The 26,399-nt window shown below is 43.2% G+C and overlaps 1 protein-coding gene across 2 annotated transcripts; it reads left to right on the top strand.

Moving 5' to 3' along the window:
• Window positions 1-13,523: 13,523 nt before the first annotated feature.
• MAGED1 (MAGE family member D1) lies at window positions 13,524-21,363 on the top strand. Of its 2 annotated transcripts, none has more exons than XM_069464380.1 (13): window positions 13,524-13,675; window positions 14,193-14,266; window positions 14,968-15,690; window positions 16,983-17,030; window positions 17,156-17,219; window positions 17,446-17,525; window positions 17,700-17,791; window positions 18,022-18,101; window positions 18,193-18,235; window positions 18,504-18,566; window positions 19,149-19,263; window positions 20,570-20,955; window positions 21,162-21,363. In XM_069464380.1, the coding sequence occupies exons 2-12, from the start codon at window positions 14,222-14,224 to the stop codon at window positions 20,945-20,947; spliced, it is 1,731 nt and encodes a 576-aa protein (XP_069320481.1). In that variant the 5' UTR covers window positions 13,524-13,675; window positions 14,193-14,221; the 3' UTR covers window positions 20,948-20,955; window positions 21,162-21,363. The 2 variants fall into 2 exon arrangements, with proteins under 2 accessions (XP_069320481.1, XP_069320480.1); XM_069464379.1 differs by having other exon boundaries at window positions 16,362-17,030.
• The last annotated feature ends 5,036 nt before the right edge of the window (window positions 21,364-26,399 follow it).

The following is a 26,399-nucleotide window of genomic DNA, read 5'->3' as shown; positions in this document are numbered from 1 at the left end:
TGTAATCTTAACATGTCACTTTGTCTGCTCTCATGATGCAAATTGGTACCAAAAACCCAGTAAAGTTTCTTAAAATTGTGGAAGTCCAACTGGACTCAGTTTTCTTTACATTGGACTGAAATCCTTCAGTCCTTGAAAACAGATAATACATGTGTTTTTGCTCATAATTATTTTCCCAGCACTTATCACGATGCCTAGCACCTAGTAGGCATACTTTAAAAACGTTTTAAAATTCTTACACATATGTAAATGAAGACAATAAAATCAGGTTGGCTTCAGTCCAGAAAACATGGAGGAGGGATTTAAGAATTCTGAAGTGTTAATTTTGAAGTATTGTAAGCTTTATTTTTGGGCCTTAATACATATTATCAATGCAGAGGCTTCAAGAAGAACCCATTATTTCATATGATTATTCTGTCATTTACTTAGAAAGAGATGTTATAATCTCATGCTATAATTTTGGTTTTATTATTTTTTCTTGCATAGCTGTTAAATTGTGATTTACGTATTAACCTGTTTACATTATATAGTGAATTTTTAATCTCAATGTTTTGCCTTGAAAGTACTATGTCTGATATTAATATTATACATCATCTTCTTTTGTTTATTATTTGTGTGCCATAACTTATTCTATCTTTTTATTTTCATCCTTGTACCTTTACGTTTGGGATATTTCTCTTGTAAATTGCACGTAGCTATTTAATAATGGAAAGATATATTGTATAAATTTCCTTTGATTATAGCATCCCAAAATATTCTGTAATTGCAGATTTGATTTCCTCTTTCAAGAAAAGCTTCATTTATTCTTTCTCCAATGCTCTGTCTTTCTTTATGTACTTCCAAGTTTCTGCCCTATATCATTTTCCTTCTGCCTGAATAAAATCTTCTAACATTTCTTGCAGGGCAGGTCTACTGGTGATAATTTCATTCAGATTTTGTTTGTTTGAAAAAGTCTTTATTTCTCCTTAATTTATTTATTTATTTATTTATTTTTGCTTCTCCTTAACTTTTGGATCTTTTTCTATATGTAGAAATCTAGGTTGGTGGGTCTTTTAACAGTTTAAATATTTCACTTCACTCTTCTTGCTTGCATGGTTTCTGACAAAAAAGGCTGATATAGTTCTTATCCTTGTTTCATTATATATAAGTAAGATATCTGGTGTTCTCTGAGCTGCTTGGATCTGCAAGTTGATGTCTATCATTAATTTTGGAAAATTCTTAGCCATTATTAACTTGATATTTCTTCTCCATTCTCTCTTCTGATGTTCATCTATGAATATATGATTCTAGATTTGCCTGTCCCTCAAGATTTCAGGGAAGTCATTGGTTTTTGATTTGTCCAGCTTTTTATCTTGCTTTTGGTGCCTCACATTGATTCTGTAGGGAAGAAAAGCATAGGGGAATAAGGAAATCCATAGATACTGTAGGGTCCTGAAAAAAAAAAGAGAGAAACCCTAAGCCCCTTATTCCAGGGATGGGGAGAAACCCCAGATAGATTTATAAGAACCTCAAGCAATGTAGCCTTGTGTCTCACTTCCTTGGTAAGGCCAGAAGAAAAGACTGCAAAATAGAAATGTCTATGTGGTGTCTATAGGCATTCTGAGGCTTAGGCCTTCTCACATAGTTTCTCTTATTTCGGGGTATCATGGGAGTATGTATATGTGGGAGAAAGACAGCCTCACAGAGATTAACAGGCCCCAGCATGGTAGGAGCAGCAGAATATTACCCATGTATATGAGTGCTATATGATACCCACAGAGAGAGTTGGACCCAAAGGGGCTTTGCAATAAAGAAGGAAGCTCCACTGAACAACTGCCTGTCTTGGACAGACATTGGTGAACAAATACAACACAAATGCCAGCGTGGATATATGATACTCAACAGATGTTACCTATCCTGATGTTTTGACACTATTTAAGATCCCCAGAAATTAGACACAGCCCCAAAGCAAAGGATGAGAGAGACTCCATACTGCTGGAGATTAAGTTTCAACCACTCAGTAGAATGGAAACTTGACATCAAATTTATGTTGCGTTGCAGAGAAAAAAAACTTACATTTCCTGCACACCCGAGTTTGTCAGAAAATATCCATACCTGCTGAACAATCAGCAGCATAAAGTATGTGAAAAATACTGAGTATCCCAAACAAATTTGTCTACTGAAAACATGGGGTATGTGACTCTTTTAGTTGAAAACCACGGTGGTCTTACCTCAAGGCCAGAGAAACATGTGAGAAATGACATCTGGCATTTTGGTGGGTAGCAATATAAAGGGAACTGGGTATTTGAGGAGAGGAAAGGAGAACTAACATTCAGCATTCTTCTCTGCAGAATGAAATCATTGTCACTGGTGAGATGTGATTTCACTTTATTTCTTCTTCTTCCTGTCCCCATCTCTCTTACTTTAAACACTTCTCTTTTCTCCCTAGTTACTCATATTTCCTCTACTCCCTCCTTTCTCTTTTTCTCCTTTCTCCTTGTTTATTTTCCCATCCTCTTCATCTACTCTTTAACTCCTTGTCTTAGTCATTTTGTGCTGCTACAACAGAGTACCATAGACTGGGTGGCTGAAACTACAGAAATTTACTTCTCACAGTTCTAGATCCTGAAAAGTCCAAGACCAAGGCACTGGCAGATCTGGTGTGTGATAAGGGCCCTCTTCTTCCTGGTTTGCCGATGGCCATCTTCTCATTGTGTCTTCACAAGGTGGAGAACAGAGAGAGAGGAAGCAAGCATTCTCCTGTCTCTTCTAAGGGCGCTAATCCCATCATGAAGGCTCCACCCTTGTGACCTAATATCCCCCCCCCCCCCCCCCGAAAAGCTCCATCTCCGAATACTGTCACATTGGAAATTTAGGCTTCAACATCTGAATTTGATAGGGACGCAAACATTCTGTCCATAGCCCTCCTCTATCTACTCCTGCCTCCCTCTCACACCCCTCCATCCTACATTCTCTTCTCCCTTCTATATTCTACTTCCTTATTCTCTTTCCTCCTGCTTTTTCAACTTCAACTTAGTATCTATTATTTCTCCACTCATACTTATTTTTCCTTATCTTCTTAATTCCATTTACTTCCAACTGCTACTTTCATTTATCCTTTCTCTTATTCCTATTTTCTTCTTTCTTTTCTTCCTTTTTCTCTTCCTCTTCATCCCCTCTTTTCTACTTGACTCTTCTTTCTCCATTTTTCTGTCTCTCCATGCTCCCATCTAACGCAATGGCGAAAAAGTGAGAAAAAGAGAATAAAATGGAATAAAAATGTACTTAAAATGGTAGAATCAACAGGAATAAGTGATGGATCATATTAGGGAATAAGGCAGAGAGAGGCATTATGAATAACACAAAGTAAAATAGGGAAAGAAATAAACTATTAAATATGATTGTTTTAAAACTATAGAAAAGTGATAATCATTCTGATTGGTGAAATAGTAAAGACTTTTCAGAAAAAAGAAAGGAATGTTACTGAGATTATTACTCAATATTGTTCTTGATGTTTTCACAAATCATATAAGGCAGGACAACAAAATAAGTGCTATATATATTGTAAGAGGAGTGATAAAATTATTTATTTTCCTTATAGTATGATTATCTATTAGGAAATCACAATGATTAAAAAAAAAAAACACTAGAGTTGAGGACTTCTGCTTCCAGAAGGAAGGGGCAAATGGTATAGATGTATTTTCCCCTTCATTCCTGGACATAATATATAAACCAAACATAAGAAGACCTTGAAAGCTGAAGAGAAGAAGATATATTCTCTAGGGAACTTTGAGCCCAAGGAACAACATGGAGGTAAGTTTCCTAGAGAAGCTGGCAAACTGGAAATACCAAAGGGTGCAAACAAAAAAAAAAATAAACCAACAGAAGTCTACTTTCTCTCTATCCAAAGAACACACAGCCTAGCAAGACAAAAAAAAATTTAGATAATAACTGCCCTATTCTAGCCTTTAAACAGCAGAGGAAACACAGTGGCCTCACTCCCACCAGCAAAGGCCAGTTAGAGATCCTAGACTTCCACTCTTACCAGCCTGTAATGAGATCTACAATTCCCTGACAGAGTGATAGAGTGAATGGAGAGTGGGAATAGCCCAGTCCCCTCAGTGTCAGCAGAGGCCTTGTGGGGAACCTGGAGCTTCACCCCTAATGGGTGATAATGAGGTTGTCCTCCGTCTAACCAATGGTATGGTATCAAGAGGGCGCCTAATGAATAATCAAGATTTTTATCACCACCTAACAGTAACAATGACACCCATCCACCAGTGGTCTCACTGGGGGCCATTTGGAGAGAAGTAAGTAGGCACCCAAGTCTATTCCAGAGTGGTATTGGTAAAAGCTTAATACGGAGTTGGAACTCTCACTTAGCCCACAGTAATAGGGAGCCCCTCTTCCCCAGGTTTCAGTAGAGGCTAAGTGGGGGATGTGGACTTCTACCCACATGTGGTAAAACAGAAGATTTAAATAAGATATGCAAAGTATCCAGGATTCAATTGAAAATCAATTGTCAGGCCGGGCGCAGTGGCTCACGCCTGTAATCCTAGCACTCTGGGAGGCCGAGGCGGGTGGATCGCTCGAGGTCATGAGTTCGAGACCAGCCTGAGCAAGAGTGAGACCCCGTCTCTACTAAAAATAGAAAGAAATTATCTGGCCAACTAAAAAATATATATAGAAAAAATCAGCCGGGCATGGTGGCGCATGCCTGTAGTCCCAGCTACTCGGGAGGCTGAGGCAGGAGGATCGCTTGAGCCCAGGAGTTTGAGGTTGCTGTGAGCTAGGCTGACGCCACGGCACTCTAGCCTGGACAACAGAGTGAGACTCTGTCTCAAAAAAAAAAAAGAAAGAAAATCACTTGTCATAGTGAGAGCTGTAACAATCACAACCTGAATGATGAAAGATATCCACACACACCAACATCAAGATCACACAGGTACTTGAATCATCTGACAAAGGATTTTAAACAGTCATCCTAAAAATGTTTCAGTGAGCAATTGTGAACCTGCTTAGAACAAATGAAAAAATTAAAAGCCTTGGCGAAGAAATAGAAAATCTCAAAAAGAAATAGAAGATATAAGGAAGAATTAATAGGAAATTTAAAAACCAAAAAAAAATCAATAAATGAACTTTAAAAAAGTCAAACCTCAGTAGATGAGCTCAATAGCAAAATAAAGATAACAGAAGAATGAATCAGTGAACTTGAAGATAGAACAATAGAAATTATCTATTCTGAGCAAAGGAAGACAAAATAGACTGAAAAATAAAAATAAACAGCTTTAGGGGCTTGGATTATTAAAAAAATTTAAATATGTGTTTTAGTCACAGAAGAGTCCCTCTGACTGAAAAAGTGTTCAGAGATAGATATAATGGCTAAAAATTTCCTAAATTTGGGAAGAAAAAAAGAACAAGCCCACAGATTCAAGGATTCAAGAATCTGAGCAAACCCTACACAAGATACGTCATTTTCAAACTTCTAAAAGCTAAAGATAGGAAAAAAATCGTGAAAGCCACCAAAGAGAGACATGATACTTTACCTATAGGGAATACCAAAGCAGTAACAGCAGATCTCTCATTAGATACCATGGAGGCCACGGCGTTTTTCAAGTGCTACAAGAAAAGAACTGTGAACCCAGAATTGTACCCAATGAAAATATCCTTCAGTAATGGAGAGGAAATCAAGACATTTGCAGAAGAAACCAGTATTAGAGCAACCCAGTAATAGAGGGTAACTTCCTCAATTTTATAAAAAGAAATCTACATTAAACCTTCAGCTAGCATCATACTTAATGGTGAGAGACTGAATAAAAGCCATTTTAACTAGGGTGAGTTGGTATCTTATTGTGGTTGTGATTTGCATTTCTCTAATGATTAGTGATGTTAAGCATCTTTTATATACCTGTTGGCCACTTGTATGTCTTTTGAGAAATGTCTATTCAGATCTTTTGCCCATTTTTAATTGGATTATTTGGGGGGGGTTGCTATTGAGTTGTTTGAGTTCCTTATATATTCTGGTTATTAATGCCATGTCAGTTGAATAGTTTGCAAATAATTTCTCCCATTCTGTAGGTTGTCTCTTCATTTTGTTGATTGTTTCCTTTTAGCATGATGTGATCCCATTTGTCCATTTTTGATTTGGTTGCCTGTGTTTTTGAGGTCTTACTCAAAAAATCTTTGTCCAGACAAATGTCCTAGAGCATTTCTCCAATATTTTCTTCTAGTAGTTTCATAGTTTCAGGTCTTAGATTTAAGTCCTTAATTCATTATGATTGGATTTTTATATACAATGAGAGATAGGTCTAAAAGAAGGGAAATCAGTATATCAAAGAGATATCTGCACTCCCATGTTTATTACAGCACTGTTCACAATAGCCAAGATATGGAATCAACCTAAGTGTCCATCCACAGATGAATGGATAAAGAAAATGTGGTACATATACACAATGGAATATTGTTTAGCCATAAAGAATGAAATCCTGTCATTTGCAACACATGGATGGAACTGGGGTTAAGTGAAATAAACTGCACAGAAAGACAAATATCACATGTTCTCACTCATATGTGGGAAGTAAAAGAATTGATCTCATGGAGGTAGAGAGTAGAATGATTGTTATCAGAGGCTGGGAAAGGTAGTGGGGAGGTGGATGATAACAAGAGATTGGTTAATGGGTACTGAAATACAGTTAGATGGTAGGAATAAGATCTAGTGTTCATTGGCACAATAGGGCAACTATGGTTAATAATTTGTTATGTATTTCAAAACAACTAAAATAATGGATTTGGAATGTTCTCGACACAAAGAAATGATGAATGTTTGAGGGGATGGATATCCCAATTACTTGATTTGATCATTACACATTGTATGCATGTATCAAAATATTGATGTACCCCATAAATATGTATAATTATATAACCATAAAAATTAAAAATATTAAAAATGGTAAATCTAAGCCTGCTTCTTTAAATAAAACAAAATAGTATTGGAAATTCTAGCCACCTCAGTAAGATAGAAAATAAAATAGAAGCCTTACAGATCAGAAAGGAAGAAATAAAACTACTTCCAGATGTCATGATAGTGTATGTAAAAATTCCCAAGAATCTACAAAAAAAAAACTTCTAGAACTAATAAATGAGTTGATCAAGGTCACAGGCCACAGGAGCAACATATCAACATCAATTTTATTTCTATGTACCAGCAGTGGACATTTGGAAACCAAAATTAAAAATAGAATACCATTTATAATAATTCAAAAAGTTAAACATATAAATTTAACAAAACATGTGCAGAACTTCTATACTAAAAATTATAAAACTTTAATGAAATTAAATAAGACCAAAATAAATGGAGAGAGAGCATATTCATGGATTGGAAGACTCAATATAGAAAATATATTAATTATCCTGAAATTGATACACAGTTTGAGTGTAATTCCTGTCAAAATCCCAGCAAGATATTTTGTAGATATAGGGCAAGATTATCCAAAAATATATGGAGGGACAAAAGAACTAGAACAATAGATAAAATATTTTTTTAAAAAGGAGTATAAAGAAGAGAAATCATTCTACCCAATTTTAAGACTGTCAAATACAGTAATGAAGACTGTGGTATTGGTAGATGAATAGACACAGAACAGTGGAATAGAATAGAGAACTCAGAAATAGCTTCCAAATATGGCCAACTGATTTTTGACAAAGGTGCAGAAACAATTCAATATACAAAAGATCACCATTTAATCCTGGACTGATTGGATATCCATAGCTCTGACCCCCTCCCTGCCCAAAATGAACCTCAACCTCAACCTCACACCTCATTCAAAACTTTTTTGTTTTTTTTTGTTTTTGTTTTTTGTTTTTTTTTTTTTTTTTGAGACAGAGTCTCACTCTGTTGCCCAGGCTAGAGTGAGTGCCGTGGCGTCAGCTTAGCTCACAGCAACCTCAAACTCCTGAGCTCAAGCGATCCTCCTATCTCAGCCTCCCGAGTAGCTGGGACTACAGGCATGCGCCACCATGCCCGGCTAATTTTTTGTATATATATATTTTAGTTGTCCATATAATTTCTTTCTATTTTTTTTAGTAGAGACGGGGTCTCACTCTTGCTCAGGCTGGTCTCGAACTCCTGACCTTGAGCGATCCACCCGCCTCGGCCTCCCAGAGTGCTAGGATTACAGGCGTGAGCCACCGCGCCCGGCCTCATTCAAAACTTAAAACCAAATGGATGACAGACTTCAATGTAAAAATTAAAACAATAAAACTTTTACACAATTACATAGGAGAAAATCTTGAGGTCCTAGGGCTTGTTGAAAAGTTCTTAGAAATGACATAAAACCCATAATCCTTAAAAGGAAAAAAGTCCCAATAAATGGGACTTCCTCAAAATTCAGAATTTGCTTTGCAAAAGACTCTGTTAAGATAAAAAGACAAGCTACAAATTGGGAGAAAATATTTGCAAACCATATATCTGACAAAGGACTTGTGCATAAAATATATAAACTCTCAAGATTCAACAGTAAAAGAAGGAAAAAAATTAAAAATGAGCAAAAGGCATGAAGAGACATTACATCAAAAAGAATGTGTAGATGGCAAATAAGCACATAAAAAGATGTTTGGCATTGTTAACCATTAGGGAAATGCAAATTAAAATCACAGTGAGATGTTACAACACACCTATTTCTAAAAATTACTGACAGCAACCTGCTGGCAAGGATTTGGAGAAACTGTATCACTCATACATTGCTGGTGGGAATGTAAAATGGTGTAACCATTCTAGGAATGTTTGGTAGTTTCTTGTAAAACTAACATGGACTTACTGTACAACCCAGGAGTTGCACTCTTGGGCACTTATCCCAGAGAAATGGGAACTTAGGTTCACTTAAAAACTTGTACACAAATGTTTATAGCAGCTTTCTTCCTGATAGCCCAAAACTGGAAGTAACCCAGATGTCTTTCAGTGGGTGAATGGTTAAGCCAAGTGGTGTAGCACATCTGTACCATGGAATAGTACTTAGCAATAAAAAGGAACAAACTGTTGGTACACACAGCTTGGATTACTCCCATAGGCATTATGCAGAGTATGAAAAAAGCCAATCTCAAAATGTGACATATTGTTTGATTCCATTTTTATAATCTCAAATTGTATTATAGGGAGGGAGAACACATTAGTGGTTGCCAGGGGTTGCCAGGGGTTAGGGATGGTGGGAATGGGGGCCGTTTGGTGTGACTATAATAAAAGAGTAGTACAAGGGAAATCTTTGTGGTAATGGAATACTTCTGTGTCTTGATTGCTGTGGTGATTGTAGAGACCTCCTCCTGGGATAAAGTGACATAGAACTTTATATACCTGTTGTACCAATGCTAATGTTCTGGTTTTGATTTTGTACTGTGCTTACATAGATGTAACCACTGGGAGAAGTGGATGAAGGGTACATAGGACCTCTTTGTACTGTCTTTGCAATTTCTTGTGTATTTATAATAATTTTAAAATAAAAAGTTTTTAAAATTTTTAAAACGCAGTAGAATTAATAACATATTGCTGAAAGTAGCTGGGCACCAGCTGTATTTCAAAAAGTGTGCTGTAAGTATTAGCTGCCACCACTGAACGGTGGACACTGGATGCTGGCCCTTCTGCTAATACTGCCTCTAGAAACTGTTTTTTCTTATGGCTGCTGCTCCCACCACCACAACTATGGCAGTGAATTCCATCATTGCATCTTTGAATCACTCCTTTCATACAGAGTATTAGATCTGAGTTGTGTGACTCTTTGTACAGTGAAAGCTGAGCAGGTATGGAGTGTTCAAACCCTGTGCATTCTTCCCCTTACTCCCCGTCCCCCCAAAAAAAAGGTCTTTTGCAAAGAAAGGTCTGGCTCTTGACCAGCTCTTGGAAGATAACCCATAAGCCCTTGGAATATCCAGCCTGATTAGAGTCTGTTTACCTGTGGCCATGGGCCACACTGGATAATGTATGCTAACAACAATGTGATTCATGGTGGGAGCCTTGGGCTACGTGATATTAGTTTGACTTTTGTATGGGCTGGAGACTGAGTAACTAAGGTCAGCCACACAGGTGCTCCATGCCTATCTGACCCCCAATCAAAACCCTGGGCTTGGGTGAACCTCCCTGGTTGACAATACTTTATACATGCTTTCATAAATCATTGTTGGGAGAATTGAGCACTGGCCATTCAACTCCACCGGGAGAGGACAACTGAAAGCTCGCACCTGGTCTCTCTTAGACTACGCCATATGTACTTTTTACTTTTGCTGATTTTAATCTGTATTCTTTCACTGTAATAAACCATAGTCATAATAACTTTTCTGAGTTCTATGAGTCCTTCTAGCAAATCATTGAATCTGAAGGGTGGTCTTTGGGAGCTTGCCACACTGGTAAATCCTAGATGACATTCTCTTAGCTGCCAAGGGATGTGAAGAAGTGAGTATCTGGCCTTTGCGGCTTTTGCAGTTGGAACTCTTAAGTAATATAGAGTTTATCCACTGTATTACCTTACTAAAATGTGGAAAACATTTTTGAAATATATCTGGCCCCAAGGGTTTTCAGTAAGGATCTGTGGGACTGTATAAAGAACTAAAAATCAAAAGACAAAGATAGACAACCTAAATGAAAAATAGGTAAAAGACTTAAAGAAGCACCTTACAAAAGAAATCTAACATATAAAAATGTGTTCTACCACATTACTTATCAGAAATATTAATTAAAAGCACAAGGAGATACCAGTAAATACACACCAGATTGGCAAAAAATCGGAAAAGTCTTATAATACCAAGCACCGTTGAGTATGTTAATTTTACTCCTAGGCATCAACTGTCATAGAGATACAAACAACATTAAGCATTAAAATATAGGGATATATATACAAATATTTTTATTGCAATGTTGATGTGTGTGTGCCACACACCCCCCCAAAAATTCCTGAAACTAAAATGAATGTCCATCTGTGGGGGAATGGTTGAATACATTGTGATAAATTCCTATCATGGAATATTACGCAGACTTTTAAAAGAATGAATCAGAGGTAGATTGTCAAGATAGACACATAAAAGCTTATACAGTATCTTAATTTTTGTAAAAATAAAAAACCATGACTTTTTGAGCATGGAAGGATATAAAAATGGTGTTACAAATGCGTGTCTGCCAGGTGAAGGCAGAAGTGAAAGGAAGGATTGGAAAGCAGTAAGGAAAAGAATGCAATTTAAAATATTTGTGACATATGTATAATCCCATTTATGTAAGAATATATACGTATATGCATAAAATGATATATGAAAAGATAGCATAAATCTTACCAATTTTCTCAAGGTGGTGAGATTTAGAGTGATGTTTACTTAATTTCTACAATATTTAAGCAATGTTTGAATTTTTAATGATGAATATGCATTATTTGTATAATGAGAAAAAATAAGTGAATTTATCACAGAGAAAAAAAATGCCACTCAGATTTCTTTAGCAATGGGGTGGAGAGTATGTTTCATGTATTCATTTAACAAATATTTATTGAGCATATAAAAATGTGCCAGGTATGGTTCTAGGTGCTGGGGACACAACGAATAAAACAAACAAATCCATCTCCCTAAGAAGCTCATATTCTAAAGGGGAGAGAAGGGCATAACAAGGAAGGAGGATATATGTGAAGGAATCAGTTTGAGACCTGTTAATTTTGAGAATACTGAGAGACATCCAATTGGAGAAGTAAGGTAGGCAGTTGGATTACAGATCTAGAATTCATAGGGCAAAGTTAGGACTGGAGCTACAGATATGAAACAGATAGCATATAAAATGGTTTTTCAGACCTCCTTTCCTGAGTCTGATCACGTCCCACTGCAGACACTTTACAGAGGAAGTGCTGAGGAAAAACAGGCAGCTGACAGGGGAGGTTGCTATGCAACAGATGAGGAAAGTCATCCAGCCAGGCAGAATTGATGTTGGCCCTTGGGGACCAAGTTCTGCAGTCCTTCCTAGCATTAGCTTCCTTTCATTTGCAGGCTTCTGGCAGGAGCTGATGCCAGAACAAATGTGAAATGCACAAAGATCTGCCTTAGATTTTGGGAAACTATCAGTTTAATTTGAGTCACCTCACATCTGTAAACCGTTTTCTGCCTTTTTTAGTTTCTCCAGTCCTCCTGGAAGCATAGCAGTATGTGTGTCCTTGGTAGGACTCATTTACTGTGCTTTCCACTTTGCATATTGAGAAACCAGGCTCAGAGAAGTCCAGTGACTTCAGGAGGTTCACACAGCTAGGGACAGACAGTTCAGGCACTCCGTCCTTGGAATTCTGAAGCCCAGCCCAGCTTCAGGCCACTACTGCTCCAGGCCCTGGAAGGAAGCAGGGCTTCCTTCCCAGAGGGCATCAGGAAGGCCTCAGGGGCAGTATGAGTGTGTCACTCATTGGGAAGAGGCCTGATAGTTGAAGCAGAGAGTAGACCCCAAGGAGCAATTGCCACACCTGGATCGAATTACATAGAGCAGGCATGGGGTGGGGCTGGGACCTCTGCCTGTGCCCTGAATGCAGAGCATGAGTTTCCTAGTTCTAGGAGCTAGGCCTCCTAGAACAGAAACCTTCCTTATTTGGGACAGATGTAAGGTAGGGGAGTCTGTAACCCAAATGGAGGAAGGGGGTTGGTGCCTCGGTCCCCAGCCCAGCACTAGCAAAACGTGGGCTTTGGAGTCAGGAAGATCCAGGCTCAAATTTTGCACTTTATGTTCGCTGGCTCTGTTGCCTTGTCTAGTTCATGCAGTATGTCTGTGCCTCAGCGTCCTGATCTGTAAAATGGAGATGCTGACATCCACCTGCCAGGGCTGCTGTGAGTGGAAGACAAACCCCAGAACAGACCCTGCTGTGATGTACAAGCCATGCTCTTCCCAACCCACACTCCCCCCACGCACGCGCGCGCGCGCGCGCGCGCGCACACACACACACACACACACACACACAAAATGAGTCCATGGCTGGAGCTGCAGAAAGAACAGAGAAGAAGCTAATGTTCCCTCTGAGTCTGGAAGCTAGTGAGGGGGACTCATGTAGAGTCAGGAGGCAGGCACAGGCTTTACTACCTTCAGTAGTGTATCCTCTTTGGCCATTCCCTTTTCTGGGTCCCAAAGTAGATGCGCTCTCAGCAGAGGCCTAACACTTGTTGCAAATAGAGACCACCTAATCGGTGCTGAGCAAGGGGGTGGAGATGCATGCCGACCTGACAGGAGGGGCCTTGAGTATGGGAGAGAGAGAATAGAGACGCATTGCGGAAAAGGTAGGGGGCCGGTGTGTGGGGCAAGGGGTGGGACCAAGAGGCACAGCGCATCTGTTGGGGGGGGGTGTAGAGGAAGGGGAGGGACCGCTGTATATTGTCGACCTGGTTGGCGGTGGGGTGGTGTGTTGGCAAAGGGGCGGGGCTGTCTTCCAGCGCACATGCGCATCAGGGGCTCCAGGACGAAGCTTTTGTTGGGAAAGCGGGCGGGACTTTATTTGGCAGGTCATTGTTTGCGCATGCGCACAACGTCCTGGGACGGTGGGTGGTATATTAGGCGAAGAGGCGGGGTCGCCGAAGCTGCCGCGCTGGCATTTTCTCCTGGACAAGGAGAGAGTGCGGCTGCTGAGAGCCGAGCACAGCAATCCCGATCCTCTGAGTCGTGAAGAAGTGAGGCAACGAGGGGGTTGGGGTTGGGGCCTGAGGCAAGGTGAGAATTAGCCCCCAGACAGGGCATCTGCCCGCTGGTGCGGGCCTCCCATTTTTATCCCGATCCCCTTAACCCTGGATTCTGAATCCCCTTCGACTCCCCTTCACATCCCCCTCCCGATCCTTCCTGATTCAGAAACCCTATCCGATCCCTCCCATCGTTCGAAATCCTCACAAATTTCTTGACCTCGATCTGTACTGTCAGACGATTGCTGCTGATTCAAAATCTCCATGCAACTTCCCAAATGCGAATCCCAACAGCCAGCCCTCCCCCTGATTCAGAACTCTAATCTGCCCTCCGAACCCGATTTGAAGCTTCTCTTTCTCAGCAGCTTCTCGGGATTCAGAACCTCCATCTAGATGCCCATTCACTTTTCGCGCTCCGGTCGGACCCATTCCTTCTCACATTCAGCACCTCATTTGCCCCCACAATCAAACCACAGACACCTCCCCCTTGTTCAGCCTTTCGCGTTTGCCCTCTGTAGTATAACGCCCAGCCCCTCTCCCACAACCCCCAGGCTCTGCTCTTGCCAGAGGGACAGGAGCCATGGCTCAGAAAATGGACTGTGGTGCGGGCCTCCTCGGCTTCCAGGTGAGATCTCCACTCCCCACCCCACCATTTCCCCAGCTGACAGTTCCCTCCCCCACTCCCCCGGACCCCTGGGGTCGCCCAAATGCCTCGATCCGATTTTGCCCTTTTTAATGCCTAGACTCCGACGTTCTAATTCTCATCCTTTATCGAAGGGGGGGAGGGGCGTCCCTTTTCAGCCATCAGTCCCTGCTCAGAGAAAGGGGAGACCCTGTTAGTAGTCAGGGCAATCTGCCCGGAGAATGCGGGTTGGGTAAGGAACCATTTTTTTCCGTAGTCCTGACGTGTGTAGAGCAGTCTGTCGCCCCCTCCCCCAACCTCCCGCCTCCACCCTCCCTCTCTCCTGCATTCCCCAGCCGGCGCGACCCCCCCCCCCTTATTCTTCTCAACTCCTGGATCCGCCTTCGCCCTGAGCTGCTCTGCTTTAACCCCCCACTCCTCCAGCCCCACCCCCTCCCGTTCATGCCCACTCCTCACACCGCCCCACCCCTCATTTTGATGCTGCTCCACTCCACCCCTACCACATGTTTTGTACCCACCCCGCCTCCTTTCTTCCCTGGAGGAGCCCCCTAGGTCTCTACCCCAGCCCTCCTGTTTTTGCACCAGCTGCCTGCCTGCAGCTTTCCTGCTGCACTGCTCCCTCCCCTCTCCTGCTCCCTCCTTGGAGGCCCAGAGATTTAATATCTTTTCCCCTGTATTTGCAGGCTGAGGCCTCTGTAGAAGACAGCGCCTTGCTTATGCAGACCTTGATGGAGGCGATCCAGATCTCGGAGGCTCCGCCTACTAACCAGGCGACAGCAGCTGCCAGCGGGCCCAGTGCTAGTCCCCAGAGTTCACAGCCCCCAACTGCCAATGAGATGGCTGACATTCAGGTGTCAGCAGCTGCCGCTAGGCCTAAGACAGCCTTTAAAACCCAGAATGCCACCACAAAAGGCCCTAATGGTGTCTATGATTTCTCTCAGGCACATAATGCCAAGGAGATGCCCAACACCCAGTCCAAGGCAGCCTTTAAGCCCCAGAATGCCACCCCAAAGGGCCCAAATGCTGCCTATGATTTTTCCCAGGCAGCAACCACTGGTGAGTTAGCCGCTAACAAGTCCGAGATGGCCTTTAAGGCCCAGAATGCCACTACTAAGGTGGGCCCAAATGCCACCTACAATTTCTCTCAGTCTGTCAATGCCAATGAGATGGCCAACAACCGGCCTAAGACAGCCTTCAAGGCTTGGAATGATACCACTAAGGCCCCAACAGCTGATACCCAGACCCAGAATGTAAATCACACCAAAACGGTCACTTGCCAGACTGACATAGACACAGACCTAGATATCTCTGAACTTGACGGGGCAGCCGCACAGACATCAGCAGACGGTTCCCAGGCTCAGAATCTGGAGTCCCGGACTATAATTCGTGGCAAGAGGACCCGCAAGGTGAGATCCCTACTAGCTTCGCTTTGCTTTGGGCTATCTCTCTTTTTTTTCTCTGAGGTTGTTCATGTGTTCTAATCAGAACAAAATATATATATATATAACTGTATTCACCTAGGCTGCAGGGGATGTTGAGGAAAATGTTTATTCTTGTCCTTTGAGTGTCCACAGACTGATGGGGAGATAATCCATGGGCACAAATAATATATACAACCTGTATGTAATTCAGCTTACATTTTGATAGTAGCCATGATGTGTTAGGTCTTGAGCTAGACACACTCACACAGGTTATCATTAAATCTTGAAGGAAGCTCTTACCAGCTAGGGATCATAGTTCCAGTTTTACAGAAAAGGAAACTAAGTCCCAGAGAGGTGAAGTGGCTTGAGTGATTTGAGTGATTTGTTCAGGGTGGTACAAGCAGAGCCAGTGGTGGACGGGACATAGGAAGAGGAGAAGCCTCAGGCCCCATCCTTGGGTTGCCCCTGGCCTGGTTCGGAGATGAAACTCCTGCCTGGAAGACAGTGAAAGACAAGCCCAGGACTCAGGGTGACCAATGTCTAGTGGGTCAGGCTGTAACTACAGGTGAGGGTTTAGAGGGCCTTCCTGGAGTAGATAGGGTGAAGACAGAGAACCAGCTGGTGACCCTGGACTTTTCTTCTCTCTAATGATGCAGATTAATAACTTGAATGTGGAAGAGAGTAGCGGTGGGGATCAGAGACGGGCCCCATTGGCTGCAGGGACCTGGAGATCTGCACCGGTTCCAGTGACCACTCAGAATCCACCTAGTGCACCCCCCAATGTGCTCTGGCAGACCCCGTTGGCTTGGCAGAACCCCTCAGGCTGGCAAAACCAGACAGCCAGGCAGACCCCACCAGCACGTCAGAGCCCCCCAGCTAGGCAGACCCCACCAACCTGGCAGAACCCAGTCGCTTGGCAGAACCCAGTGATCTGGCCAAACCCAGTAATCTGGCAAAACCCGGTGATCTGGCCGAACCCCATTGTCTGGCCTGGCCCCGTTGTCTGGCCAAACCCATTGGCCTGGCAGAATCCACCTGGATGGCAGACCCCACCTGGATGGCAGACCCCACCGGGCTGGCAGGGCCCCCCAGACTGGCAAGGCCCTCCTGACTGGCCGCTTCCACCCGACTGGCCGCTGCCACCCGATTGGCCACTTCCCACTGACTGGCCACTGCCACCTGACTGGATCCCCGCTGACTGGCCGATTCCACCTGACTGGCATAACCTGCGCCCCTCACCTAATCTGCGCCCCTCACCCAACTCTCGTGCCTCACAGAACCCAGGAGCTGCACAGCCCCGAGATGTGGCCCTTCTTCAGGAAAGAGTAAGAGCTGTAACTCCCCAGTCACTTTTCCCCTCTCTTGCTATTTTGTCATCTTTCCATCTATAATTCAACCAAGTTTTTTGCAAATATCTTATCACTTTAATGATTTCCTTTTCCCCTCCCAGGCAAATAAGTTGGTCAAGTACCTGATGCTTAAAGACTATACAAAGGTGCCCATCAAGCGCTCAGGTAGGCACCCAGTGCCCCCTCCCCGAGCCTCTGCCCTGCCCCTCACCCCGTGCTCTGTGGGCATCCCTTTGCTTATATGTCCCTTCCCCTTCTATCCCCTCCCTTCCATGGCTGGCTCTTTCTTTTCCACCCTTGAGGACCCTGGCTGTGCTACCCTCAGCAGAGCTGGCAAAGAGGTTGCTACTCTCTGGGCCCCGCTCAGCTCAGGTGTCCCTCTCTCCTACAGAAATGCTGAGAGATATCATCCGTGAATACACTGACGTTTATCCCGAAATCATTGAGCGTGCATGCTTTGTCCTAGAGAAGGTAAGAAGGCAGCCCTGAGGGTCAGGAATGATTGGGAAAGTCTTGATTTTAAAGATTTCATGGGGTTTCTACTGTGAGTTTAGGGCAAGTCTCACAGGGAGGTGATTATTGACCGACTATGGGTAGCTTCTGCTAGATTTTGTGATTTCACCGTCTTTTTTCTTCCCCCTGTAGAAATTTGGGATTCAACTGAAAGAAATTGACAAGGAAGAACACCTGTACATTCTCATCAGTACCCCCGAGTCCCTGGCTGGCATACTGGGAACGTAAGCTGGGAAAGGAGGTGGAACATGGCCTATCTCAGTGGTGGGTTTTTTTTTCTGGGAGTTTCAAGGAGTTCAGAGTCCAGGGTTCAGGGTCACATAGCAGTTCATGGGCAGCGCTGGGGTATAATTCTTCCATAGCTGAGAAATACTGGGAAGGCTAGATGGGCAAGCTGGCTGAGGTCTCTCATGCAAATGGCTGCTAACAATATATTCTTTTTGTGCTCCTCTAGGACCAAAGACACACCCAAGCTGGGTCTCCTCTTGGTGATTCTGGGCGTCATCTTTATGAATGGCAACCGTGCCAGCGAGGGTGAGTGGCTGGACCTGCAGCTGGGGGTTGGCTGCAGCCTGATTTCCGTGCTGATTTTCCATCCCTTGTCTCCCCTTGCTTCCCATTGCAGCTGTCCTTTGGGAGGCACTACGCAAGATGGGACTGCGTCCTGGGTATGATTGGGCTCTCTCATCTCTTGCCTGTTTGTAGCATCCTTTGGTGACAGAGGATGGTCCCAGGATTGCATTAACATGGTGTGGTGGTCTGGAGAGTTTGCTTTGGGGAGGTTCAGAGCCCAACGATGTGACCTGGGTAGATGGGGAAACAGTCCTGACCTCTCTGCCTCCTTTCTCATCTCTGACCTCTGTGCTTGAAGGCTCTTTTCCTTTCTTTGGGCAAAGTCACAGTGTCTGATTATGCATTCCCTTTTCTTACTATTAGGGTGAGACATCCCCTCCTTGGAGATCTGAGGAAACTTCTCACCTACGAGTTTGTAAAGCAGAAGTAAGTGATGCCTAACGGGCTTTTTCTGGTTCTCGTGATTCTGCCTGTGTGCTAGTCAGCCTCAGAAAGCCCTTTGAGCCCAAGCTTGTTTCTTACACTATGTCTGTACATACACACACAGAAGCACATAGGTACTAAGTTGTATGTGTTGCATATGCTCCTCATGATTGAATTTTTCTGCAGTATAGTTGTCTTTTCCCATAGTAGACATTCCCACGGCTGGGCCAGGCTGAGGCTTTTGCACTGCAATGTAAGCATTGTAATGGGCCTGCGGCTCATTGACAAAATTATAAGAACTTGGAGCTAGAGTTGAGGCAGAAGGGGTGAGATGAAGTGTTGTCCTTTCTGTGATCCTACACAAGCCTCCCCTGCAGCTCTCCGTGATCGTTTAATGCAGAACCACTGGCATAGGAATTCCAAGGCCTGATAATTAAAGGGTAAATACCCTGATTGTGTTGAGGAATGAGCCCGAGGGGCAATTGCTACCTGAAATCTGATGTTTCAAAATCTAGGATTATTTTGCACTAGTGGACTACCATTCTGCCTGGGTGGGTAAACAAAAAGACTCTTCTGCTCTTTCAGGTACTTGGACTACAGGCGAGTGCCCAACAGCAACCCTCCTGAGTATGAGTTCCTCTGGGGCCTCCGTTCCTACCATGAGACTAGCAAGATGAAAGTGCTGAGATTCATTGCAGAGGTAATGGAGGAACTGCTTCAGAATTGATAGGTCCAGGGATGAGGTATCACTGCCTAGGAAAGGGCCAGAGCGGGAATGAGGTCTTAGGTGTGGCACGTGGTAGGTGCCGCATTACTGGTGGTATTTGCCATTGTTGCTGTAATTAACCTTAATATGTATTAGGTGCTTAATATTTATTACCTAATAGTATTATGGTTTTTGTTTCATTTTCTTTTCTTTCAGGTTTTTATATATTTTTATTTTTCCCAGCTTTTTTAAGGTATAATTTTTTGACAAGTAAAAGTTGTATGTATTTATGGCTGTACAGTATGGTTTTTAAGGGTTTTTTAATGAATGAATTTATTTATTTATTTATTTATTTATTTTTTGAGACAGAGTCTCACTCTGTTGCCCTGGGCTAGAGTGCCATGGCGTCAGCCCAGCTCACAGCAACCTCAAACTCCTGGGCTCAAGCGATCCTTCTGCCTCAGCCTCCCAAGTAACTGGGACTACAGGCATGTGCCACCATGCCCAGCTAATTTTTTCTATATATTTTTAGTTATCCAGCTAATTTCTTTCTATTTTTAGTAGAGATGGGGTCTCGCTCTTGCTCAGGCTGGTCTCAAACTCCTGAGCTCAAATGATCCTCCTGCCTTGGCCTCCCAGAGTGCTAGGATTACAGGCGTGAGCCACCACGCTCAGCCCTTTTTTATTCATTTATTTTTACTTGAATAATAAAATTATGGGGTACAATGTGATGCTTTGATAATATGTATACATTATAGAATGATTAAATCAAGCTAATTATCCATTACTTCATGTACTTACCATTTTTTGATGGTAAGAACATTTAAAATCTACTCTCTTAGCAATTTTCAAATGTACATTATTATTTATTAACTATAGTTATCATGCTATACAATAGATCTCTAGAACTTGTTCATCCTATCTAACTGAAACTTTGTACCCTTTGACCAATAATCTCCCCATTCCCCCTACCACAGCCCCTGGCAACTACCATTCTACTCTCTTGTTTCTATGAGTTTGACTTTTTTAGATTCCACATATATGTGAGCTCATGCAATATTTGTCTTTCTGTGTCTGGCTTATTGCACATAGCATTATGTCCTCCAGCTTTATCCATGCTGTTGCAAATGGCAGGATTTCCTTCTTTTTTAAGGCTGAATAGTATTCCATTTGTGTGTGTGTGTGTGTGTGTGTATAGAACATATTCTTTATCTGTTCATCCATTGATGAACACTTAGGTTGATTCCATATCTTGACTCTTGTAAATAGGTTTTGTTTTGTTTTCTATTCCTCATCTCAGGTTCAGAAGAGAGACCCTCGTGACTGGACTGCACAGTTCATGGAGGCCGCAGATGAGGCCTTGGATGCTCTGGATGCTGCTGCAGCTGAGGCGGAGGCACGGGCTGAAGCGAGAAACCGCATGGGAATTGGAGATGAGGCCGTGTCTGGGCCCTGGAGCTGGGATGACATTGAGTTTGAGCTGCTGACCTGGGATGAGGAAGGAGATTTTGGAGATCCCTGGTCCAGAATCCCATTTACCTTCTGGGCCAGATACCACCAGAATGCCCGCTCCAGATTTCCTCAGACCTTTGCTGGTCCCGTTATTGGCCCCAGTGGTACAGCCAGTGCCAACTTTGCTGCCAACTTTGGTGCCATTGGTTTCTTCTGGGTTGAGTGAGATGTCGGGTAGGTACATCATTTTGGATTGGGTAATTAAGGTCTTTGGGGGATATAGGGTCCATGGGATGGTATTTATGTGCATGAGCCAGGAGTCATAGGAAACCCATGGTGGGGAGATGAGGAAGGTATAGGGAAGCACTGTTTGGTATTTATATTCCTTACTATTTGATACATATCATTGACTTTTTGCTTTTTCTTTTTTATATTCACAGATATTGCTGATCAGTTGCAATACTCTTTCCCCTGAGTAAGGCTGAATCCTCAGATTCCTTCTAAACACAGCTATCTAGAGAGCCACATCTTGTTGACTAAAAGTGGCATGCAAGATAAATTTATTTGCTGTTCCTTGTCTGTTGCTGTTTTTTTTTTTTTCCTTGTGTGCTGTCAAGTTTTGGTATCAGAAATAAACATTGAAATTGCAAAGTGAATTCGATGTGTCCCCCTTTTTCTTCCTGTGTTCGGGGAGAGATCAACATGGTTATATGGGAGAGACAGGGCCTCAGCTCTAGCCTGAAGGGTAGATCGGCTTTCATCAGGTAGCAATATGGGTAGATCCAGCTAATGGATTGAGAAACAAAGGAAGAATCAATGAACACAACTGGTAACAAGACCCAAAAACTAGTATAGTCTATTCAATATCACTTAAGTGACTCGTGATAGATATGCTGCAAGGTGTCCTGGAATGACGTTGAGAGAAGTGAAATAATGAGGGAGGGTGTAGGTGGTCAGACAGTTTCATTTAAAAAAAGACAGCGGAGGTAGAACTCCAGGTGAGATAAGACCCAGGGGGTGTAGGTAGTTGAAGGGGAGAGAAAAATGACATTTCCTGGAGATGAGCGATCCATGTCCTATGGTTCCAGGGTGTTGGTTGTGCTGTGGAAAGTGAAATAACTCCAGAATGGAGGCAGGAGCAGCGGTAGAGAACACTATGAGTTAGTGCCAAAATCTTCTGTGTAAGAAGGAAAATAACAAACCCCTAGCCACATTGCCCATAAAAGGGGCATAAAAGTGCTCAGGCACTATTCTCTATCTGGAAATGTTACCCAGGAACCTGTCCCTCTGGGAAGCCCTTAAAATCTACCCCTATAGGATCAGGGCCTCATCATGGAGACAGGGTCTTATGGAAAAACAAAAGAGGCCTTACAATGGCCTTTTCTCCTGCAGGGAGAAAGAGGGGCCTTTGTTGCTTAGAGAACAAGAATTAAGAAAGTAAGACAAAGCTCCATGCAGAGCTAGGCAGCCTTTGGCTGTGACTGTGAACAGGGACCTGGCTTAAGCTGCTAAAGTCTACGCTAGAAGCAAGGCTCTCCCAGCTGAGGAGGAAATTAGGCTTAGGCCATAACTTCCTTAGGGACTTGGTGGTATGTGGGCAAGGGCAGAGCCTGGGGAAGAAAAAAGCAAGAGCAAAGGCAATTTGGGCTCCTAGGGCAGTGTCCAGGGCATTAGTGGGCAGGGACAGTGTCCAGGGCTTCTTCAGGTTCCCAAGTGATGTCCACATTCTGAGAAGAGAGCCCAGGATTAATAGGAACAAAATAGCAGTGTAGGGCCCCAGCCCCTACCCTACCTCCAGCCAGGCCTGGATAGGGAATCTCAGCCTGAGGCCTTTGCCCCGCGTCTCCATGGTGCCTCAGGTCTGGGCTGTGGGTCCTGCATTTCTGGAAGCTGGTTATTCCACCTGTTGGTGCAAAACACCCAGGCTCTGTGGGGTTGGGGCAGTCTTTCTGAGGGGGAGGGGGCTTTCGCCATGTGCTGTGTCCACAACCAGCTTGGGCCATGGAGTCCCCCACCTACCTCAAGCTTCTCCGGGTGTGTGTTCACGGCTTCCACATTGAGGTAGATGGACTTCCACTTTGCAGCCTCAGAAAAGAATAATCCATCTGTCCATAAGCCCCCAGGTTAAGCACAGGTCTTCCCTGAGGTTTTGTCCCCCCCGCCCGCCATCAGCACCCACACCCCCAGCTCCATACTGTGTGCAGATTGGGACCACCCTGTAGGAGGGGATTTAAACAGCTGTGTGATGTGTGAGGAGGACACCAAGCCTGAGAGGCAGCCAGCCTACAGGCGTCCTTCCTGCTCTGCCCCCAAGAATCTTAGTTCTCTGAGCTTCATTGCCCATTTGTAAATGGGGATGGAGATGAGAGATCTGTGGCCTCCCCGAGCTCTTGTGGTCTGCGAGATCTACGCAATATGGATGGATCTCTGCCGATCCTCCAAGGCGTGTTAGGTGCTGAAGATGTGGAAGAGTCCTGGGGCCATGCCTTGGGCAATCAGTCCCAGCAAAGTTTCCTTAGAGGTTACAGGCAACACCAGGGTGTGGAAGATCATGAGGGAGTTCTAGGGGACCTGAAGAATGAGCAGGGTGCATTACTGGGGCCTGGGGCTTTCAGAGGAGGCCCAATGCCTGTGGGAGCTCCCTTAGCTCCATTCCTGTATACTGCACCTTACTGCAGGCTTCAGTAGGCCACTCTGCCCTGTTCACACCCCACAATAGATTCAGTTCTGTCCCTTCCCTGCTCATGAAATTCTGGGGCAATTTGCAAAATTGGCAGAATCTACATAAGGTCTTTAGATTAGATAACAATATTGGTTCAGTGTTAGCGGTCTTATTCTGATTATTGTACTGTTTTCTGTAAGAGAATGTCTTTGTAACTTACTCTCAAAACATTTATAAAATTGTGTGTGTGTGTGTGTCTAGAGAGAGACACAGAGACAGAGAGACAGAAGACCGAGAGAGACAGAGGGAGAATAAAACAAATGTGGTAAAATGTTAACATCGGGGAATCTAGGTTAAGTGCAGACAGGAATTCTTTTTACTATACTTGCAACTTTTTTATAATTTTTAAACTATATCAGAATAAAAATTTTAAATTAAAAAGTATTTTTATTTTAGCAAATATTCACTAAAATTCATCTGTCTGATATCCACTACACACGCTTCTTGGCATTGCACCCTTTGGAAAGAGGACACTATGTAACATGATACAGTTATTCATCACACAAACAAAAGTGCATTCACTCTTTTCCAAAGAGAGACAACCTAAAGTAGTACAAGTTGTTGCATCCAGATCCAAGTCCAGGGATAATGACTCATTCTAATTAGCAGGGATTTTGAATGAGGACATTTGGGAAAATAGCTAAAAAAGAAGTTTAGGGGAGTGGTACTGGACTTCTTAGGATTGGTCCAGACCATGAGAAGACAGTGTTCAATGTGAATGCTCACCAGTAGGCTCTGAGTAATCTGCTCAGCAGTATGACCCACTCATTGGAGGTCAGCAAGCCTCTTTCCTCAGCTGCTCTTGTGCTTGCTCAATGGGCACCTGTACAAAGTGGTCATGGTGGCGTGAACAGAGAGGCTATGCATGGCCTCAACTACAGGCTCACAAAGGCTGATGCAACTACCCCCACTGCTGAGTGCACCTTACTCCAACACTATACCGAGTTCCTGATATGTACCATCCTGAAGGGGACCAGCCCCTTCTCATCTTCCAAGAGTTGATTGGATTTACGATCTCTGTGGAATAAGTGATTATTCCAGGCATTGATTTGCCTTCTCTACCTGCAGTACTTCCGTCTCACCACCACCCATGATCTCACAGAATGCCTCATTCACTGTTGTGCAATTTCAGGGTGGGATGGCAAAACATGTCAGCCAAATAAGCTGTAGTGAATATTTGTCTTATTGGTATCCATTCACCTTTCCGAATGACACTCAATTTCCTTTTAGGATTATAAAGTTCCCCCATTATAGTAGACAGAATTTTAGGCTGGCCCACAAGCTCCCCACCCCCTGGTGTACATAATAACTATCTGGCAGTTATTCAATAAAACACTAATCTAGATGCTGCTGTGAAAGAATTTTGCACAGGTAATTAAATTCCAAAATCTGTTGCCTTTAAAATAGGGACACCATCCTGGGCGGGCCTGACCTAGTCAGGTGAGACTTTACAGGGGACTGCACTTGTCTTGGCAAGAGAGATTTGCAGAGTGAGAGGGATTAGATGCATGGACATTCTCCATTCCTGGACTTGAAGATGGAGGGGACTACATGACAAAGAATATGAGTGGTCTCTATGAGCTAAGTGAGGCCTCCAGCTGATAGCCAGCAAAGAAATAAGGACTTCAGACCTATAGCTGCAAGGACAGGAGTTCTGTCAACAATCTGAATGAAAGCAGAAGGCTCCAAAAAGAAATTGTGGTATTGTCAAAACTGCAAGGGGGTTTCGGTCTAGGTGTAGTTGCTTTTTGCTCAAAGATGCAATTATTGAGACAACGAGGATTGCCAAAGAAGAAAGGAATTTTTAATATCAGGAGAATGGGAGAAACTGCCTTAAATCCATCTCTCTGACTAATGGAGCTCAAAGGCGTTTAAAGGAGGGGCCGCTGGCCTTGGGTTAGTTGTGTAAACTAACAAGGGGCTATGTGCACTGGGGGCAGGGTGTTGGGGGGTTGGTGAGTCTTGGCGTCAGGAAGTCTGCCCAGGGGCCTTCAGAATCTCAGCTCCTTTGTCTTGCAGAAAAGCCACCATTTCTGGGAAACAACTCAAAAGGTCAAGTAGTTAAGGGAGAGAATTACAAAAAAAAAAAACACCTGAAATTTGTTCTTGGGGCCAAATACAAATGCAGCCCTGCTGACATCTTGATTTCAATCTTGCTCGAACAGAGAACACAACCAAACCATGCCTGGACTTCTGACCTACAGTAACTAGGAGATAATAAATGGATGTTGTTTTAACCACTCTCTTTGGTCATTTCTTATGCATTAATAGAAAACCAATATGTAGTCTTTGTGGGATGACATGTTCAGATGTTTATTCTCCTCCTATTGGAGAGGAGTAAACCGGATTATTCCTCTTTCTGTCCTGGTATGGCCAGGGGGCAGGCATACAACCTACTCTTAGTCAATAACACATTGTCTCCTTGGACTTTGAAATTTAAGTGATTAACACAAGAGAGAAAAAAAATTGGTTTCTGTGATTCTAGCTCCAGGTCAGCATCCCGATCGGACCATTCCTATCTTTCCTGCTCTTTTCCTGCTTTCTATCCAGTTCTCAAGTTACTGTCTTCAGTCTCCTTCCAGTTCTGTGAGCCTCAGACATTTTTCTCACAAAATCCATTTTATTTATGTTGGCAAGAAAAAATTCCTATTGATTGTGACCAATGATGTGGTGAGGTCAGTTCGCACCAGCTTGAGACAGTGTATTGTGTGTACCTCATCCTACTTTTGCATTCAGTGAAATTGGTAACTTGAAATTGGCCATGGTGGGATTATGTACTCCGTGAAAGATGGCAAAGACTACCAACTAAGGATTTTTTTTTTTATTTTTTAGAGAGCTAATTGTTAACCATTTACCAGCACACCATTGCTTGCAACCAAAATTTTAAGTAATGGAACATGTGAGTGCTTAGAAAAGGGCTGGACACTATGAACTCCAAAAGGCCAGAGGCAGTAGG

The sequence above is a fragment of the Eulemur rufifrons genome, chromosome 30 (genome assembly GCF_041146395.1).
Source record: "Eulemur rufifrons isolate Redbay chromosome 30, OSU_ERuf_1, whole genome shotgun sequence".
NCBI classification, from domain to species: domain Eukaryota; kingdom Metazoa; phylum Chordata; class Mammalia; order Primates; family Lemuridae; genus Eulemur; species Eulemur rufifrons.
This window is presented reverse-complemented; position numbering and strand designations above follow the sequence as displayed.

Excerpts from the sequence above, each read along its gene's own strand:
- MAGED1 (XM_069464379.1), top strand. The coding sequence starts at position 14,222 with ATGGCTCAGAAAATGGACTGTGGTGCGGGCCTCCTCGGCTTCCAG. Across the intron at positions 17,220-17,445 it reads GGTGCCCATCAAGCGCTCAG|AAATGCTGAGAGATATCATC; the intron begins GTAGGCACCCAG and ends TCTCTCCTACAG. Across the intron at positions 18,102-18,192 it reads TGGCAACCGTGCCAGCGAGG|CTGTCCTTTGGGAGGCACTA; the intron begins GTGAGTGGCTGG and ends TTCCCATTGCAG.